Source organism: Excalfactoria chinensis, chromosome 12 (genome assembly GCF_039878825.1).
Source record: "Excalfactoria chinensis isolate bCotChi1 chromosome 12, bCotChi1.hap2, whole genome shotgun sequence".
Lineage (NCBI taxonomy): Eukaryota > Metazoa > Chordata > Aves > Galliformes > Phasianidae > Excalfactoria > Excalfactoria chinensis.
Genome location: NC_092836.1, coordinates 11,774,351 through 11,795,308, shown reverse-complemented (window position 1 = coordinate 11,795,308; position 20,958 = coordinate 11,774,351). Strand labels below are relative to the sequence as shown.

At 34.7% G+C, this 20,958-nt stretch overlaps 1 protein-coding gene across 17 annotated transcripts in view; it reads right to left on the bottom strand.

Annotated features, from left to right (window-relative positions):
- ERC2 (ELKS/RAB6-interacting/CAST family member 2) overlaps window positions 1-20,958 on the bottom strand; it is a 369,674-nt gene that overhangs the window by 200,498 nt on the left and 148,218 nt on the right. For all 17 annotated transcript variants that reach the window (XR_011905070.1, XR_011905073.1, XR_011905076.1 and 14 more), the window contains one exon: window positions 17,010-17,145. Coding sequence is in view for 1 of the 17 variants with exons in the window: in XM_072347008.1 (XP_072203109.1) it covers window positions 17,010-17,145 (136 nt within the window). In the remaining 16 variants the exon portion in view is untranslated. The remainder of the gene's footprint in view (window positions 1-17,009; window positions 17,146-20,958) is intronic.

Here is a 20,958-nt window from a genome sequence, read left to right as displayed (position 1 = left end):
CTGTGCTTCTGTCTAAAATCAAGAAATGCTAGCAAAGAGTTAATGATAGGAACTAGAAAAAAAAACAACTGTACTTAAAAGCACTTGGCTGTTTCATGAAAATAAAATAAATATTTAGGAAAGAGTAAAATATATTATAAATTAAAAGGACTTGCAAGTATTATGGAGAGCAAAATGGTTATTACTGAACACCAAAAGACACAACAGGAGCTGGAAGTTTATGGTCTCACCACTAAACTGAAGAATGGAATATTTCCTACCCTTCAGGAAAACTATACTTCCCAGTGGCCAACTTTGTCTATAAATCAAGCTGTTTACAGAAATGTGTATTAGTTGCTTAAATACAGCTGTGAGTAGATAGATAAGAACTGACAGATAATTTTGGTCCGCTGGTGTACAGTAATGTATATAAAAGTGCCCTACTGTAAATCACAATATGCTGTACAACATATATACATTTTACTTGACAACACTACAGTTGAAAACATATAAATACTATATCGTTATATTCACACATACTTAATGAAGTAAAAGGATCATATAAAAAAATCATAGAAAAATCTCAAGAAACCATTTGTCTCTAAAGTCACTGAAACACAGTTGAGATAGGTCAAGAAATAAAGATATTTTAGTTGCCATTTTGGATTTTCTTCTTGGAAAGTAAGGCACCAGTTAGCTGGATAATGGGCCTCGATGCCTAGAATTTGTTCTATGCTTTTACAAGCAAAAAGCAGCTTATATCCTGAAGTTGTTTTCATGTTGAGTAGATGCCGTTGTAGAATGTGGGGGAGAAATAAATGAATAAATAAATAACTAAAGCTCATAAAAATTATTCTCTTTGTGCAGAAGCTTAAAGCTTTTCTTCAGCTCTAAAAGTAAAAATTTGCAAGCAAAACATGTACACAAAACCCCCAAAAATCCTCTACGCAGAATAGATCCAAGTGTAATATTTTTAATCTTTATCCTACAATTTCAGATACTAAAGCATAAATTTTATGACTTTTTTTCTGTAATAATTTAAAATACAGAAGTAGCTGTTCACAAAAGCATGTGAACCAGGAGCTCAGATTTATTTTATTAGTCTTCTATTATCTAAGTAATTGAGCAATTGACCCTGTATCCCCATACAGCAGTTAGAACACATCCTCCTTACATTTAAGTATTATTCATGTGTTGAAAGACTCTTGAAGTCCTGAGACATGGCAGTACCATATGCATCAATTTTACTTTTACAACCCAAGAGCATCACTCAGTGTGCATTCCAGCTTCTTTTCACATTTTCAGCTATTGCCTAATGATTTCACTTCTCCCACCAGCAACTTCATGGTCCAACAGAAATAACATGTTCACCTTTCCCTGTCACTCTGGGAACAATTTCTTTCCCTAAAGTTCATTAAAAAATAAATTCTACCTTTCTTAAACACTCCATTTTACCTAATCATTTTATCAAGCCTATTACTCCTTCCTCTGATAACGCAACATATTCAAGGTGATCAGTGACAGATCTGTTTGTTAACTCTTCTTTACATATGAACAGATCAATTTTCCTGTTAACACCATTATTTCTAGCTATTAAATATATATATATATATATTTCTGCTCTGCATATTTCAAGGATCAAAGAAAGTCATGAGATGATCTTTCATTTTACTGAGCTTCAGATCAAACTTATTTCCATTAAAGTTCAAGTCTAAATTAATGCTTGATGAGGACAGCAGATGCTTAGTTCTTTAGTTATATGAGTTTTCTTGTTTCAGGTTTTTGTTTGTTTGTTTTTTTTTGTTCTGTTTTGTTTTCATAAATACTTATTGAGACTTACACCTGTTTATTTTTTAGCCTATGCCACATTCTGGCTATATGCAAAATGGGTTGGCAGAGAGTTACTCTTGAGCCACATATATAGTGGATAGGTCAAATAAAGTTCCTGTGATAAGCTTTCATTACAGTACTGATAACAGTGCTTTACAGTAGGGAAACAGCTGAGTAATCTGAATCCCTGGCTAAGGAAGGAAAGAACCAACTAAAATCATGAGATTTATTTATGTCAGTTCCATGGGTAACTCAGACTCACTCACAGACCTCTTAGAGATAGAATCATTTCCTATTTGGTAAATAATCCCAGGAGCCTTACTTCTACCTTCTTTCTTTTGATTTTCCAAGGTATAAGCTTTGTGATTCCCATCAATAAAGCTGTTGTTCAACAGGCTGTAGCAGTAAGGAATCCAATCAGCTCTGACATACAGTCTTGTCCACCCTACAGCCAAATGTATATCTCATTTTTAACATAATACTGCAGTTTTAACTATGTACAATGAGTAGAATGGTACATAACAGCTTCCAAATTCCTTCATTACTATCGCAAAAGACTATACGAGTTTGAATGAAGTATGAAATCTTGATTCTTGATGCCCTTCCTGAATCTTCTAATAACTGTCACATTTCTCAGCCACACACACTGGACGGTATTAATTCCACTATCAAAAAAAGCTACAGATTTCTGTTGCTGCCCTAATAAATAAGATATTTTCAGTGTTTGCCCAAATAAATTTCAACAAGTGATAGCATACATGAAATCCAAGAAAAAACAGTCTAAACTGACATACAGAGAAAGTTCAACTGCAAAAGAGACACATAGAGCACGAAAGAGTCTCTCTCCCTAATCTTTTTCAGGTATTGACTTACCATGGGAAGGAGAAAAAATAAGAGCTGAAGCACTGCATTCCAATGCACTCAGTTTATGCAGTTCTTGCTTTCAAAACAAATAGGAAAAGAGAAATGTGGCTGCTTATGCAGCATCCATAGAGTCACACAATCTCTTTCCTCTTCTCCATTTGTGATTTTAAGGTTTTCAAGGGTCTTCGCTTTCTAGTTCCTTCTACAGCCCAGCTCTTCGATTTCTAGTTCCTTCTATAGCCCAGGTCCATAATCTACTGCAAGCCTCACTTTTCCACTGTCTTTTTCATGAACAAAAGGCAAACAATTGCTCCGGAATAGATCTCAACAGAGAATAATAAACCTCATGTAAATTCATGTTTCGTCAATACAGCATAACAAATTTCAAGTTTAAGCTACGAACAGGAGGTTTTCATCATGTGATTGAAAACAAAGAAAATACTAAGCACATAATTTCATAATTTTCAGATAAACACTTCACAGTTTAGCTAAGGATACTTATTTAGTCCAGTCTACAAACCCAACCTTAAAAATGAAACTATCGTGACACTGTATATATAGTTGTGATACTATCAGGACTCCAAAAATTTTTCCAGATAACATCTTAACCAACACATATAATAAACTTCTGGAACACTAATTCTTCAAGATGAACCTTCAACTCACTGTAATATTTGGCTAGGGATAGATATAAAGTTTTCAAACATCTATAATGCAAAAACAATCCCTTCCCTTACCTCATCTCCCCTTCCCTTCCTTCTATATATTTTTAAATGACAGCATGAGTGTAACCAGGAAAATTTTTAGGCCAGAGAGAGCTTAAAGTATAATCAGTTTTGTAACCTTATAAATGGGGCCACAAACATGGCCTCTTAATAATGTGAAGAATAATATGTTTTTTATTTGAGCATACAATGTAAGAAAAAAATAATGGGAGAGGAACTTGATAGTCTTAACTTCCCAAATCCCATACAGTATGTTTATCATTTACCACATGTATAGTGTCTGACATGAATACAGAGACTATGGATTTGAGTCTCTTTCTCAGACCAACAGCTTGAACATATTGCATCCCTCAGTTTCATGAGATCTAAACGAGGTGAAGAACATGCACCATTTACAGTAAAGACACAGCTGTCTTCATGGAAAACAGCATTTACATTACCAGAATCTAAGAGATACCTGTTAATAAGTAGTAAAAAGAGGTTGAACTATATACTTTTTTAAGCTGTTTAGTGCTTTGTGTGCCGTATTACATCATTTCATGTTCTGAAATATACAAGGAAAGGCTAATAGCTAACTAGCATTATCATTTCCACAAATAACACAATATCAAATAATTCAAAAATGAACAGAAAAATGCCTGACCATTTCAGATTGTATCTACAATTATTTGTTCAAATTTCGCTGTAATTAAAAAAATAAGAGAAGACATTTAAGCACTCATTTCTCATCTAGTTATATGTATACAGTACAAAGATTTTAACTAAGTATATAGACTCCTATCCATTCACAGTTAGAAACAGAAAAGCAGCTCCGGCAAAAAGAGTAAAGAAACAAAGAAAGGGTAAAACCATTATGATAATTAGAGTTGTGTGAAACTTGGCTGTTATGGTATGTACAGTTGATCCAAACCTTTTCCTTGGCTTTGGTTCACATCCCAAATGTTGCTTTGACTTCTGGGCTTAAAGGAAGCCAAAAACTCCAAGTGAAATGTTGCCAAATCCAACATATTTTCGCAGGTTTAGGGTCAAAACCATGCAAACCCACAGAGTTCCTCCTACCATCATAAATCAGCCTAAGTTTGCCAATATATTCTTTTCTGTTCTGTGTAAGCTTTTTCACTGCACTCATCCCTGTAACACTTAAGCTTTTTGCCATCAGAACTGCATTTAGTAACAGGATTACATAGCTTCTGTCTTACTGGCTTTCTCATTCTGTGAAATGGTTTTTCCTCTTCATGTTTCTTCCCTTTTTTGTTTTTGTTTTTTCTTTATAATTATTATTTTTAATGGTCTCATTTAATCTCATTTAACTCTTAAAATTGTTCTTTTTTCTACTATACAGTTTCATTTGCATATGTCAGGAGACACTGTCAGAGAAATACTTTTTGGTCTCAGAGAAGATTATGTTAAATTGCACCCTGTTTCTCATTTTTCTTATAAATTTCATTTCCTTGTCTCAGAATCATCTATGGGAAATTCTGGAGAAGTTTTACTTTTGTCCTAGGTTTCAATTTTCTTTTGCCACTGAGTGACATCTTCAACCAGAAAGTTTTATCAAAACCCTAAGCCCAAAACACTGAGATCATTGGCCTCAATGCAAAATAAGAATTCAATAGAGAGAACAGGCAGCGTGTGTTTTAAAATCTACCTTACCAAATCTGCTTTTCAGTATTCTGAAACAGTTGTAATCACCTACCAGCTGACAGCTTCAAGCTGACTTCAACATTCACTTAGTTGACCCAAGAGTCAACAAATGGAAAAATAAACAATACTATGCATTTTCTGTTCCAATGGAATTAAAAAATGAATCTGTGAGAACTTAGAAATAGAAAATAATGTAAAAGCAGTCCTAAATTACAGCTTGAATAGGAAACTGTGAGCATACTCCAAAGGGCACTACAGCAAAAAAAGATTATGTGGTACATCTGATTTAGTCAAGATCATTTTTTCTCCAAGCATTTGATTACATATTTGTTTGTTGTATATTTTTCTTGATATTATTGTTATTGTTTTAAGTGTGACTGAACTACAAGTCACATTAAAAAAATGCATTTCGGAGCTGAGCATGATCCACTTAATAGGGAGCAATCTGTCAAATCAAAACAGAGATTGGTTGCAAACATTAACATGACAATTTTAGAAAAGCCTTGTTGCTAACATACTGTATTTTGCCCACTGATTCTCTTGATTTTACAACAATTTCTCTTCATCTGTCCAAGGCAGACATCATAGATACAAGTATTTTTCCAAAACTTACCTGCAACCTTTTTGAAAACAGATGGCACAGGAGACAGTGCCCAGCCCTCTGATAAAAAGGAAACTTTAAGGAAATTGTAAGCAAGGTTCTGGAATTCACAGGACTTTAGAATGACCACAGACTTGCTACGCTTAAACAAGAGACTGAACTTGATCTTTTCATGTCCCTTTCAATGTTAACTGTCCTCTGATTCACTGATCTTATAATGATGTTATTTTTAGTGTCAGTAATTGTATAATCTCCACTACTATCACCTCGCCATATTAATGATGCATCTTCCAATAGTTTGCTCATTTAAAAAAAAAAAAAAAAAAGAAAAAAAAGAAAGGGTTCCAGAAGCAGAAACTCCCTGAGCTACTTTTCCATGAATACCAGAAATTTCTTCCATTTTGACCTCATGACCTTATTTTCTGAAAGCAGTCTTTATATGTCTTGATTATCTTTGGCTCTATGGGTTCTCTGGCAGGCTTCCGGCTTCTGACACATTGGAAAATTACTAGTTTGAATGCATTTCATGACTTACTTATTTCTTATTGTGTTTTGTGTATTTCATGGTCTGCCTATTTGTGCTTTTCAAATCTCACTTCCAGGTTTTACGATTATATTCTACTCAACTGGACAAACCAGTTTTTTTGAAGGATGCTTTTTATTATCTTATTTTTTTGCTTTTGCTTTTGACAGCTTCTTTTATCCTGCTGTTTAACTACACTACTTTCCACTTGGTCTTCCTGAAGTAGTTCTTGATAGGTATTATCCATTTCCTCTGTGCCTACAATAAAATTTTCCTTAAATAGCCTTCACGATGCCTATAAAGCTCACGTTCTCATTTGTGATCTTGAAGCTTTTACTCAGTCTTTGAGTTCCAATTAGAGGTACTTCAGTGATACATGGAATTTCTGGTAGGTGCTGTCTGGCTAGAATACTGCGTGGAGATAGAGATAAAAATATACAGAGATTCCATAAAGTTTTTTTGTTTGCCTGAATTTAAAGGAGTTCTTGAAAGTGAGTGAAGGATTCTATGCCTCCTCGTGAGGGCAGACCTGATGCTTGAGGGTCCTGTGCTCCTCCTAATTCCCGAAGCAATAGCTTTCCTGGGTCACCCTGAGGAGTCTGGGCTCTGACCTCCCCAAAGCCAACCCTCTGCTCAGCTGTGGACTCCTCAGGGAGACTCCTCAGTTAGGAACAGGATCAACAGGGGGAATTCTCAATGCCAGCTTCAAACAGCAACAGTCCCCCTGACAATTGTGTCTCTCCTATGATGCTGAGCTGGTTCCAAGGACACATGCCACCACCTTTTTCCCTGTAACAGCTCCCTGACATCTCTCATAAATAACTCATTTCATCATCAGTGCCTGCTGACTCCAGACCTCCATTACATGGAAGAACATAGCTGGTTTGGGAGGGCTTCTGTCAGGACCCTGAGGGCACAGTCCTCGACAGCACTGAATGGCATCACTGCCTCAGGCCCCAGGTCCCCATCTCTGCTTAGCCGCATGCGATAAGTCCCACAGAAACAGGCCCTGCAACACCAGAAGCTATTTCTTCTCCAGGTAGACTAGACTGCTCATTCTTTATACTCTAAACACAAATCTTTGTAGTCTATAAACATTCGTAGAAAAGCTTTCTAGATAGGTAGCTATTAGGTGAGGTTTCACACAGTAACTGTTTAGAATTCTTATGATTCTTATGCTTATTTTACAGTTAGAGGGAGGGGGGAGGAAAGCATTTAAGATACTTAATTGTTTTAGCATTTATCAGTTTTGTTTTAAAAAAAAAAAAAAAAAAAGGAAAAAAAAAAAAGGTGAACAAAGCCATCATGCATACAGGATCAATGCCTGTGTTGAAAACATGAGAACCAGACAGCAGTCATCTAGCAGTCTTTTCTAATATCTGTATGAACAGAAGTAATGATATTTGCTAGGACTTGGCAGCCAAATACTCTCATAAAAGAACACCCAGACAGAAAAGCCAATTTCGACAAACTCTGCATTTGATTGTGGAAGGACTTTCTCACAAATTACAATTCCCATCAACAGATCAGATGTAAATGATGAATGACAATGGGCTGTTTCCATTTGTGCTTGAGATCTGCTTTCCTAATGACCTTCTAGGTTTATTTTTGTCTGCACGATGTTGGTTTTTTTTATTATTTTTCTCTTCATGTAAGAAATCTTTGTCTGACAAAATGGTGGCAAAATTCCCATTAACTTTACTAGAGCCAGGAATTCATCCCATATGCAGGAAAACATGAAATTCTTTATTCAAAATGAAGGGACTATAGCACTTGTGACACACTGTTCATGTTGTTAAAATGTCACTTTGAAATTTTTTGCTTTTTGTTGTGTTTTTTTTAAAGAGGGGACAAAGGGATGGAATCACATAGACCTGGCTTTTATCTATGACATAGCTTCTAGATAGATTACAGTAGTTCCTTCATATGACAAGGTAGGTGTAAAATTCTTCTTTCAATATGCAAGTCTGAAATGAAATGACTGATTTAAATAAGTAAATAATAAATAAGAAAGAGAGAGAGAGAGAGAAATGGAAAAATGCAAAGAGTAGAGGATCAAAGAAATGGCTTGTTAAGGCAATAAGGACACTAACTGTAACTTGAAAGAATAGATAAATACCAGCCTTCTATAAAATTTAATGTACTGCACTCCAGACTTGTCTATTCAATTATCTGCTTGTCTCAATAATCCAGTCTAAAAAAGAAAAAATTGAATCCATTTTAAAAGAAAACTGAGACACAAATGGCAGTGCTCTTTTTCTTCATATCCAGCCATTATAGCCCATCCACAGGGAAGGGATTAGTAAGACTCCCTAGTTCCTTCAAATTTGTTAATATGGTATGCTTCATCTTTCACAGGCTAAAGACTGATCCCCTGGTCAGAGATACCGCTATGCTCTCACTGGACCAAAAACTACAGTACATTCATTTGCACTAAGTACCTCAATCAGTAACAATTCATAAATAAGCATTTAGCATTAAGGACAGCTTACATAAAGCTTTTTATTCCTTATATTACATTTTCTTTAAATGTAATTGCAACATGCTTTCAAAATAAACAATTCAAAAAAACTTTTCTAAGTTAGAACAGTTCTAAACAAGATTATGTATAGAAACATCTTCAGCTCCATCCACTTTCTAATCTGTAACATAATAGCACAGAAGGCTATTACATACCACTTTTAATGAGAGATAATTGGTATAAACCTGGCTTATTAGCAATCAGTGAAAATAATTCTACTCAGGCTTACCTTAAGCAGAAGTATGAAACTAGTTGGAGCATACCTTTTTTTGCACTCAGAGTTTTAAACTTTCAATAGAACATAAACTCTCCATATAAGAGTGTAAGCCGGTAAGCTACAAGTGCAACAAAATATCTGGATATATTTTTCTTTCATTTGGGAAAAATGAAAATTAAAACTGCAGAGGTAATATTTTAAGCAATGCTTAAATTGGAAAATCTACACTCATACGAATTTTCATTATGCTGCTTTTATACTACAGTGTTAAACCCTCCTATATTCATCTTATATTGAAGACAGCTATACAAATAGGGTCAGACATTTTATTGCAATTTCACTTTGCAGAATTTCAATCTAAATCATTGTTTTTGTCATTGATTATAATTTATGTAATGCAGGGTGTTTAAATACATAAGTTAGTAAAATATTAGACAAGCTATAAGTCAATGTTAAAGTTAAAAATGAACTATACATGGATTGCTATATTGGACAGTCATGTGCTGAAATACTAACATCTATTATAATGAGGTTATTGATGTAGAGTTGACATATGACTTGATTTGCAGATGCCCTACTGACTAACCTTTTGCAACTATATCTCAGTGTAAACTTGTGGTAATTATTGCTGGGTAGGGAGAGTTGGTTTAACTGAACTGTTTCTTTTGATGCATGTTGAATGTGATTGCCCCCTGGAGACCACAGAAGTCCCACATGTGTGAGTTATTACATAAACATTGAAAGGGGGGGCGGGGGGGGAGGTTGTATCACATTAAATTTTTCCTGTTTCCTATTGTTGCAATTTTGTTTTTTTCCAACACTTTATTTTTTCTTCCAGTGCTTCTTCACACATGCCCTCTCCAAATAACAAGCAACTTATTAAAGTGCAAGTTATTTAATCTAAACATTAAACCCATGTCCATAATTATGTTTCACAAGTTTCTAAATACACTATAACATTAAAATCTAACTTTGCAAATCAAGATGTCCATGTGCTATTCTTGGGTGTTCGAGTCATTGAATTCATGTTACTTAAACAACAATGAAAAATATTTCTGACTTAACTGTAAAAAGTGAAAAAGTTTAAAAAAAAACCTCAGTATTCAGACTTTGGATATGGGATGCATTGATGCCTCTATAATAGCACTAAGGTTGCATTAACAAACATATATAATGCTCTGTAATACTGTGTACTTGGTTAAAAATCCACAAGTAATAAATGGGGGAAGTTCTGAAAAATGGAATTAGTGCTACTTTGTTAATAAATGTACAAAGTAATACTCCAGACAAATGTGGGGACGTGACCATTACACATCAAAGTTGCACTGATGTTTTACCTACTGAACATTTATATGTTATAGATGGTTAAAAGAACGTAGCACAGAATACTTCTGTCAGCCTACCAATTATGACAAAGAAGAAAAGGATAAGAGACTCTGAGTCTAGTAGAAACTGATCTTTACAGGAGATTTTCACATATTGTCTACTGGGACATTTTATAACAAGAGTAGTTTTGGCTTCTGAGGATTACACCGCACAATGAAAACAAATGTCAAAGTAACTCCCCAAAGAAAAAAACACTTCTGGTATTGATCCTCAGACCTACCAATCAACCCTCCTGCCCTCTGTAGACTTTCAAATACTTTTCTTCATCTGAAACCTTTTAGAAATATTTTCTTCAACATAATCTTAATACTACTGGCTGAAGTTCAACACACATTTCTGCAACACATATGGAATTTATCCACAACTTATGGAACTTTCACAGGCCAAGAAAAGAGAATTCCTAACTGTCCACCCATGTTTAGATTCTAAATTTACATGTAAATTATTTTAGAAAACTAAATATAAGTACACTATCTCTGTTTTCAATAGTCTTATCTGTGTTAATTAGTCTGATGTTGTTAGTTTGCAATTCTAATCTAGTGCTCATTTTTTAATAAACTGCACTATGTCATTACAGGCATATTCGTTTTTTCCACTACCTAAATGTCAGCTCTAAGATTTCTTATAAATTGGTTATCAATGCAGCGCACACACACACACACACACACACACACACACAAATAAATAAATAAATAAAATAAAATAAAATAAAAATTAGTTCTGTGAAACTAATTTTTTCAGAATGTTTATTACGAAAAAGAATATTAAGCTACATGAAAATTTCTGCTTGCAACTTTCTTGCAATTCCTGACTTTTGCTGGATATGTACAAGAAAAAAAAAATACTCCCTGAACGGTGTGAAATTTATAAACTATGCATTTTGCTGAAGACTGAGCATTTTTGAGGTTTTAGGTATTAGTTACACTCTCTGTCTTGGCAAAATCCAGCTATAACTAAAGAAGCAGAGAAACACCAAAAGGAGTACCCATGAACATATCACTAATGCATGAAGTTTTAATCTGCTGTGCTTAGTTCTTTCTATTTGCTAGTATATAACTCTTACTTCATAAGGATAAATCTATTTGATATGTAACACTAATTTTTATTTTTATTTATTTATTTTACAAATTAAGCTTCAACTTTACCATTCAAAAAGAAAATTTGGAGTCCCCAGGGAGCCTAGAATTTGAAAACAGAGACATACAGCAACATGTTTTGGTTTTCAAGCAACTAATGGAATATAACTGTAAGACCTTACAGGCCTTTTCTCCTTCTTCTCCCAAAACAACTAGTCTTCTGAAGATGGAAACATACAGGATCATCTAAATACACAGAGCTACTAAAGCTTTCCAGAAAGGTATAGGCCCAACTTTGAATGCATACTCAAACTATAATTCACTTTTAATTCAACACCTCATGATTTTAACCTCTTAAACTGTTGGGCTTTCTCACTACATATGTACTTCAGCACTAATAAATATAAAGCTGCGTGTTTGCTTATGTAATGAATTCTCTCCTGCCTCCTGTACATGTCACCTAATCACATTAATGTCTGTCTGTATAAGTCACAACTGCATCCTCTGTCTCTGAACAGATAACACCTCTGTCCATTTTTCTTTGCAAGACTGCATCTCACTTCATAGCATCCTCTTTTAATTAGTATTCCAAAGTCTTTGAGATAACGCAGCAAGAAATGTGTGCATCGTGAGGAAAAAATACAAATAAAACAAATGAATGTCAGATATGTCACTCATTTAAGCCATGCTTCTATTCTAAGAAACCCAAACACAGCATATGGCAGCATGCAATGTCCCCAATGTATTTTGCATTGCTAGAACTATTTCACTTATGGAGATGAAAATTGTATGCTGAAGAATAGAGTGAAAAATAGACAAATGCAATGAAGGCATGTGAAATCTCTAGGGAGTATTTTTAGCACAATACCACAAATACCCATAAGGAAAAAATCAGCAGTGATATCAGTTATCCAGATTTTCTATCTCTTTTGGTAAGGCTCTTTTGCAATCATGCTTTATGCATCACCTAAGACTAAATTTGTTCTTTACTGAAGAGCCATAATTCTTGCCTTACACCTCAGTATGTCCACCAGCGAACCAATGATCAATTGCTGGACTCAGTCTAAACGAGTTAGATGGAAAATGTACATATGTACACAACCTGTTCCATGGTACTTCAGGATCTGAACACTGATCAAGCCGCCCATATTTGATATTTGAAATCAGAGAGAACTACACAATGTCTTACTCAAAAACAATCATTTAGTGAAAAGTCGCTTTGCAGCCTGTGGACTGCTGCCCAGAGAAAATACGGGCTACCAAAAAGAAAATTTTGACAAGTAACCCAAGCTTTTAGAAGAATCGAGAGATTTTGCAGATATACCAGAACAAGAAAAACTGGAACACATGGAAACTTTCTAATTCAGAGTAAAATAGAGCATTTTTAGCACTCTTTCCAGACTCATTCTTGCACCTCCCATATAGACTTGAATGTATGGGTCATTTTGCACACAGTTTCCATAGAACGAGCATTACCAGACATCATACGGCTAGGATTCCATAACACTCAATTCACTCATTAAATTGGTACATTTATAAAAAGTATAATCAGACCAAAGAATTCACTTTGTTTACTTTGAGGCTTTTTGATGAGACATAAGGCAGCACTATTTTGTTGTTGCTTTTGGTTTCGCTAATATTGCAGGTCTTAAGATCCAAATCAAACCCAAAACCTCTCAAGTTATTTATCTTATCCAAATGTTTTCTTTCTCATTCTGTTAAGAGCATTCTTAGAATTAACATTTTCTATACAAGAATCAGGAAAAACATGTTTCAGTAAAACAGGTGAGCCTCACATCTATAACATTTCAAGTTCCTTCAAAGAGATTTGTTTGGGAAGTTGTGCACAATTTTATGACACATTCCCCCATGTTACTTAGCTCTGCATTTCTCAAGAAAAGCTTGTCATTCTGAGATAAAAAAAAGAAAAGAGAGAGAGAGAGAGAGAGAGAGATGAAGGCATGTTCGATACACCGTTCTCAAAAAGCTTCATGATAAAGTGCTCAAGACCCAGCTCTCCCGCAGTGGTGCTTCATGTAATATATGACCATCATGTCTGGCAAGACTTCCACAGGTCTGCCCTTGATTTGTGGAGGGAAAAAGCTAAAAACCTCACAACTATTCTTCATTCCCAAGAATTAATCTCAAGTCTGGCTTCCTGGTGTTTTCAATTTTAAAGAGATCCAAATAACCCCCCAAAACCACACCTGAAACATCACTCACAATTATAGCTGATAGATGAGGGAGACCAAAGTGAATTCCCTCCCCAGGCATCCCAGAGCACTCTCCATCACAGCAGCAGCTCTAGAGTGCTCGGAGATGTGGTGATCTGAGACTTAAACTTATCCTGCATGGGCTGATGCTAGGATATGAACCAGCTTTGAAATGCTTTTACCTGAAAAGATAACATAATGTATCTTAAATATACCCAGTGCAATAAGCCTCAGGAACCAATATATACTATTGAAACTTCAAAGGAAATAGAGACTTCTCAAATTCTTCAAACCCACCAGAAAGCAAGTGGACTGCTGAATGTGTACAGCTTTGGCCCATAGCTGAGCTGTACAAAATGGATGGTACTTCAACTGATCATTTCACTTTGACCCAAATAACTCCCTGAACAGTCCGTGCACAATATACTAGCTTTCTTACATCTCTCCCAGTACTTTGGAAACAGGGATTGAGATTTGGCAGCAGTAAATGTAACTTGACGAGCTTAATCGCTCTTCAATGGTCAGCTGAGCTTATCACACTTAGCCAATAGGGAATACAAGCATTAGAACAGGCTAGAGAAATTTAGAGTATACTTAACTCTAACGGTTCAATACATCTTTCACAGATGTAATAACTACACTGTAGACACAAGCACTGTGTGTTATATGTACCAGTAAGCACTAGTAGAAGGTACTAGAAGCAGTTAGAATAAAATGTGTCGAGATACCTATGGTTTGCTAAATTCACTATTCATGAAAATATCAGCTAATTTTATTTTTTATTAGCTGATAGATGGTACTCCCAGAAACTAATCTATTTTTCAGTGAATATACATCTCATACAATGTGTCTCCTAACAAATCTTACCTCACTTAAATTCGTAGATCACTATTGTTACTTTTATTTTACTTAACTCTATATATTATTTATAAATAGAGATTTAATATCAAGTACTCCATTCGGTCAGGTTATTTATTTAGTGAACTCTTACATCCTGATTTGAGTTCTGTGTATGTTCAAATCCCTATGAAATTATTTGAGGCACTTGTTTCTACCTGTTACAGGAGTAAACCTTTATCTTATGTAAATACTTCAACTAGTTTTATTGTGACCAGATACAAAAGGCTCACATCAAAATTGCCCTGACATGACAAGCTCTATACACCAATCAAAATCATAATGAAATCCAATAGTGCATTTGGTTAATTATTTTAAAAGGACAAACCTGTATTTTAAGAAATACTTTTTAGGTATTTCAAGAGATACTCCTTAAGCAAAATAACAGAGGTCTGTTATTCATTTTGTTGGAGTTTTTTTAAACAACTCTTATGAAAAATTCCTTTGTATACCAAGGCTAATTGACTTGAGCTCACTTCCCCCTGGTGCTTCTTACAGCTACTGGAGGACGAGCTGGGGAATGCAAAGATAGGCAGTAGCAGCTGGAGTCCTCCCCTCCTCACTTTTACAGCAGCTCAGAAAACATAGAATGAATCACAACACATCTATACTTACGTTACTGAAAATAATAAGCTAAAGTACACAACATTAAAACAGCATTTTAAGGCATAGCAACAGAGTAATGAAGAGTTCTTAGGTATCTGTCTTTCATAAACTGTTGTTAGTGGGCAAAAGAAAACAAATGGCACAGGGGAGCTATATACCACACAAGCTTTTTCTTTCTAAATTCAGGCTGTTCAGACACGCTGCTTCTATTTGGTAAACTCCTTCCCATTTCATGACTTGAAAACTCCAAGTTTAGCAGTTACATCAAAAACCGTAGGACTTTTATCCTCTAGTGATCACACTGCTCTGACAGACTTTCAAAATATTAATGAAAAAAATAAAACTCTAAGCTATTCACATTGATGATCCACATTAATTACAAGTAGCTGCTCAGCACTCAAATTTAATTTTTTATATATATATATAATCAGCCCGAATAAGTTCACAAGGCTTTATTATTATATCACATGCATTGTAATGCAGCAGTACGTAAGACTAAGACTATGAAGTATGAAAACATTAAACCAATGCATAAATAATGCATTATTTCCTGAACTTGATTCTGTCACTACAGTTTCACCAACACAAGCCTGAAGAGAGGTGTAGTGTTAAGTCCTCCAGTTTTGCATACAGGAACACATGAGAAATACAGTACTGCATGAAGCATGTGGGGGTCAAATTCCATCTATTAGAAATTTTCCAGAAACCCATTATATTAACCAGATCAAGCCAAAAATGATATATTGCACTGCATATTAGACTTACCTATAAACAAATGGTACAGAGACATTGCTGTTTTTGACAGAACTCAGTACTTCTTATGTTTTTACTGTCAGCTCTCAGCAGTTTTTGAGTCAAGCATCAAACTCGTTTTGTGGTCTTTAATACAAATTCCCTAGTAAGTAATGTATCATTTAACCACATCAGCTAATTAATGTTCAGTCTGAATACCTAAGTTCTCTCCTAGAACATGTTTCAATGTCTACCTTGGAAAAAGGAGATTGAAAAATAAAAATAAAGTAAAATAAAATTTAAAAAAATAATAATTTTTAAAAGTTGTTTATGTTGTAATAATAAAGAATTTGTCAATAAAGACATCCACATCTATTTCCAGGTCTTTTCTATGTTTAAGTTAAGATTACTCCTATCTTATGCGCTCAAGGGAAGATTCTCAGCTTACCACTTCCCTACCTGGTGGTCTAAACTCACCATTTTATCCCTCTCCACAAGCATAGTTAGTAAGATCAAGTCACACTTGTTAAATGATCTAAGTATACAACTAGACAATGATAACCCTGCTGATACAGAATTTCAGACATTTGAATTTAATGTGAAGAGTTACATCTAGTAACTGAGAACAGGAAGGAGATCATGGGTCTCAAATGTTCTTGCTTTGAATCTCCACACAGCAAAACATGGTAGAATTTGTTATACAGTTCAATGCCCTTGGAAAAACAAATCTGTATTTTGCAGACTTAATCACCTGGGTATGTAAATGTTCACCCTATAAAAATAAATAAAATTCAGAGCATGCTGCTATTTTATATACAAACATCCTGAAGACTCATAACCACACAGTAACATAACCAAGCAACATATTAGTTTGTAAAATACAGAAAGCAAAATTATCCTTCTATTTTTTTCTCTCCTCAAAACAAGCTAGAATGAATTGCTTTCTTGCTTATAAACTAAGAAAAATATAATCTTGGTGAGGAGAAGGTTTCAAGTTCTATTCTCTTTTTTCCTCACCAAAAACACTAAATATTTAATGGGTAGATCCAGTCATTAGTTTATCCTCTTGGTAGGAGAGAACGAAACCACCAGCTCTTTGCAGAAAGAATCATTAGATAGGAAGAAATGGACACTTTATTTCAAGATTCTAAAACATAATTAAAGAATAATAGTATTGAATAGATTCAAAACTCACTTGTAAATGTTGAGAGTTGTCTGTCATATTGTCCTCTCGTCTACGAACTTCTTCCAACAGCTGTGCATTCTTTTTTTTCTCCAGCTGCTGATTGTGCTTCAGATTGGCAACCTTCTTGTTTTGGTCCTTCATGTGTCTAAGAATTGTACATACACATGTGTTACTATTAATGACTGCAATGACATTTTTTCACTATAAACCAATTTATGACTGTGACACAAGGCATTAATTCATCAACTTATGGATGTATTCCTAGTGCCAGTTTTAAACAATTAAACTTTACCTTGTTTTCAGTCTGACATAATGAAAATGAAACAGCTCTGATGTCGTCAGTTTATATAATGGAAAAACAATGATTGTTGCCTTTGTTCCTTTTTGATCATTTGCACACAAACACACATACATGTTTTCTGAAAAACTGTTGCAGCAGAGGAAGATTATAAAGCAATCTTTTTTTTTTTTTTTTAGTCTTTTAGTAATTTGAGCTTTAATTACATAAGATGAACAAGTAAGTTTATAAATAAGTTATCATGAAAATGAAACAATTTTCAACACCATTTTATATTTTCTGTTAAAACTGTTCTGAAATAAAAGAATATTTTGTTAATATGCTTAAAAGTTTAATTATATTTTTCTCTGGGTCTTATTCATTAAGCAACAAAAAGCTTGTCTGATTGTAATATGTGGCATGCATCTTTTTAAGAAAGAAGACAAGCTAATTCTGCCTGTCAGGAACTGGAAGAAATATCCTTGCAGTATATTCTACCTGCTTTGATTCTTAGATTATTTTCTCAGCTCTCCTTGACTTTGAGGAATTTGCTCTCTTTTATCTATGTAAAAATAAAGTCATGTGCAAATTCCTAGTGAGATCTACTCACTAATCCTATTTTGGCAAATTAAGAGAATATTATTCAATGCCCAGAGGACCACTGAAAACATTTATGTTGCTTCCGCGTTAGAACTTCCACTGTAAAATGAAGTTAGGGGATATATTTCTTCCATTGCTTTCATTACGCTAAAGAAACCAGGCCATTTTATCTTTACTTCTACCACTAGTTTCTTTGTCCTACCACAGGTTCTTTCACTAATTATTTAAACTTAAAAATTCATAATGAATCTCCAATTAGTAAATATTGCCATGGTACTAAAGATCCTTAGAAGACATTTCATGTAAAAAATTTTGTTGATGTGTTATGTTATAAAAAAGCCGATTTACTTCTATTACTAAAAAAAGTATCTTCAGGGTCCTTGGGGGGGAAGCAGGTAAAATGGATACAAATAACAAAAATCTTTTCTACTTTAAATGGTTTAATAAATTTCAATCAAGAACTGACATAGGAATTGCCATAATGTTTTATGATCAGGAATGTTGAGACCAAATTTAGCTTTGTGAAATATATGTGGAATTAAGTAATTCTTACATGACCTCAACATGGGCTACAATTTGTGGACAAATATTCTAAAAATCCATTTTTTTCTGCCAAGAAAATTCCAGAAAACCTGAAATATGGCCTCAATACCTTTACATACAGGAGTCCAGATTGATCTAATTTCACCCCACTTAAATACAAAAATGTAGTTTTTATTACTTGTTTACTTATGGCATCTTAAGCTACACAATGTGACAGAAGTAACTGAGACACGTGTGAAAATACTCTATGACATTTGATTTCCTAGCAGACAGTTTCCAACAGAGTACATAGAAATGCAGCTTTTCTCTGAGAGCTCCAGAATGGAATGTGATGTTTTAACAGACTCATCATTATTAACACAGAAATTAACAAAAGATGGAACAGAATCATACAGCATAATAAAACATTCAGTGAATATAAGGCCACAAGTGCACTCTTCAATTTTCCAAATCATTCAATTTTTTGAAAGTTTCAGCACAAACCTGGGCAAAGAAAAATACTGATCTTTTCTGAGTACAGTACAGCACTACTATATTAAATATACTTTAAATGTTTTTATTTGATCTTAAAAGTATCCAAAAAATGGACTATAAACTTAGTTCAGCCTCCTGCAACCACTCATAAAGTAAGCATGGAAATCAGACACAACAGAGTGAATGACCTGGATTAATAAAAACAAGTAGAATTACAAGAACCTACAACAAACTCACAGATAACTGTTTTTTAAAGAGACAAGTATGAATTCCTACATTTGAAAGATAGTGTTACTGTATAGGTCTGCTAGGATATATACAAATACTATAGATTATAATAAATAATCTAAATAATAATAAATAATCTAAATAGACTAGATCTACTCTGCCTTCATGAGGCCCCATCTAGTGTACTGTGTCCACGTCTGGGGCCCCCGATACAAGAAAAGACAGGGAGCTGTTGGAGAGGGTCCAGAGGAGGGCCACAAATATGATCAGAGGGCTGAAACACCTTCCCTACAAAGACAGACTGAAGCAGCTGAGCTTGTTCAGCCTGCTGAAGAGAAGGCTGCTGGGTGACCGCATTGCAGCCTTCAATAACCTAAATGGAGCCTATAAACAGGAGGGGAGCCAACTATTTACAAGGGTAGATAATGGCAGGACAAGGGGAAATGGTTTTAAGTTGAAGGAGGGAAGATTTAGGTTGGATAATCAGGAGGAAGTTCTTTACCAAGAAGGTGTTGAGGCGCTGGAACAAATTGCCCAGAGAGGCTGAGGATGCCCCATCCCTGGGGGTGTTCAAGGCCAGGTTGGATGGGGCCCTGGTATGCCTGGTCTAGTATTAAATGTGGAGGTTGGTGGGCCCTGCCTACAGCAGGTGGGTCAGAGCTTGATGATCCCTTAGGTCTCTTCCAACCTAAGCCATTCTATGATTCTATGACACAAAAGGATAATCAGCATAAATAGTTGTCTACGCTACAAGATCTTTACCTGAGACTCTTTCCTTTAGACACACCCTTAACCAAATGAAAAGACTCTTAGGAAATGATACTTTGTTCCTAGGTAGAAGAGTCCACGTGGTATAATTGCAAGTATAGACCTAATCAGCAGAAAAATAAAGTGAATAATAGAAAAAGATGTCTTTTTTCAGAACTTTCTATATATGTGGTGTTTTTTTGTAGATGCTTTTTGTAGATGCCCATTCACCTCTTATCTCCTGCTTTACTTGCTGATTGATTGTATTTCATTGTTGTCACAAAATGACAATTCTAGTAAATCCCTTCCTGGTAGATGAGCTAAATTTAATGGGGAGAAAACAGACTCCCATAACTCAGACCACAGATTGGTTTGAATTGCAAGAGACCTTAACAATCTAGTTCCAACACTTTCCTCTAGGATCAGGTTTTCCAAAGCCTTGCCCAACCTGGCTTTGAGCGCTTTCAGGGAAGGAACATCCCAACACAGATGTTTTACTTTATGGCAAACGGATGCAGAGAAATGCATCCTTAGGACAGTCACATTGTCTTTCTTTTTTTATTGTTGGTTTTTTTTTTTGTTTGTTTGTTTGTTTTTTCCATAATACAATGTAGGAATATTATAGAAATATTAAGAGAAGTTAGTAAGGGAAACGTCCATTCTAACTCTACCAAAAGAAATTTATCTTGGTTCTTAATAGAAACAAGCAAAATTGTGAGTAAATACATATACGAATAAATGGCAACTAAATTTGAGAGCCTTGGCAACAAAAATCCTAGCAGAAAAGTGAAGACTTAAATCTGTCTGCTTATAAATTAATAAGAATTATCTACAGTATAAATATCTTTGGCCATTATAAAAATTTACAGGAGATGATTTAAGTTCACTACGATTGCAGTACTTTCCAGGTCGAAAAAATATATATTTTTTTCAGTAATTGTAATGACTACACTTAACCACTTTTTTTTTTTTTTTTTTTTTTTTGTCTGGTTCTTGCAGGAAAAGATACAAAATGACCTCACAGGTCAGTCTACAGTTTATATAATTACTTTATTCCAGCTTCTTAAAACAAATCTTAACATTTAGTTT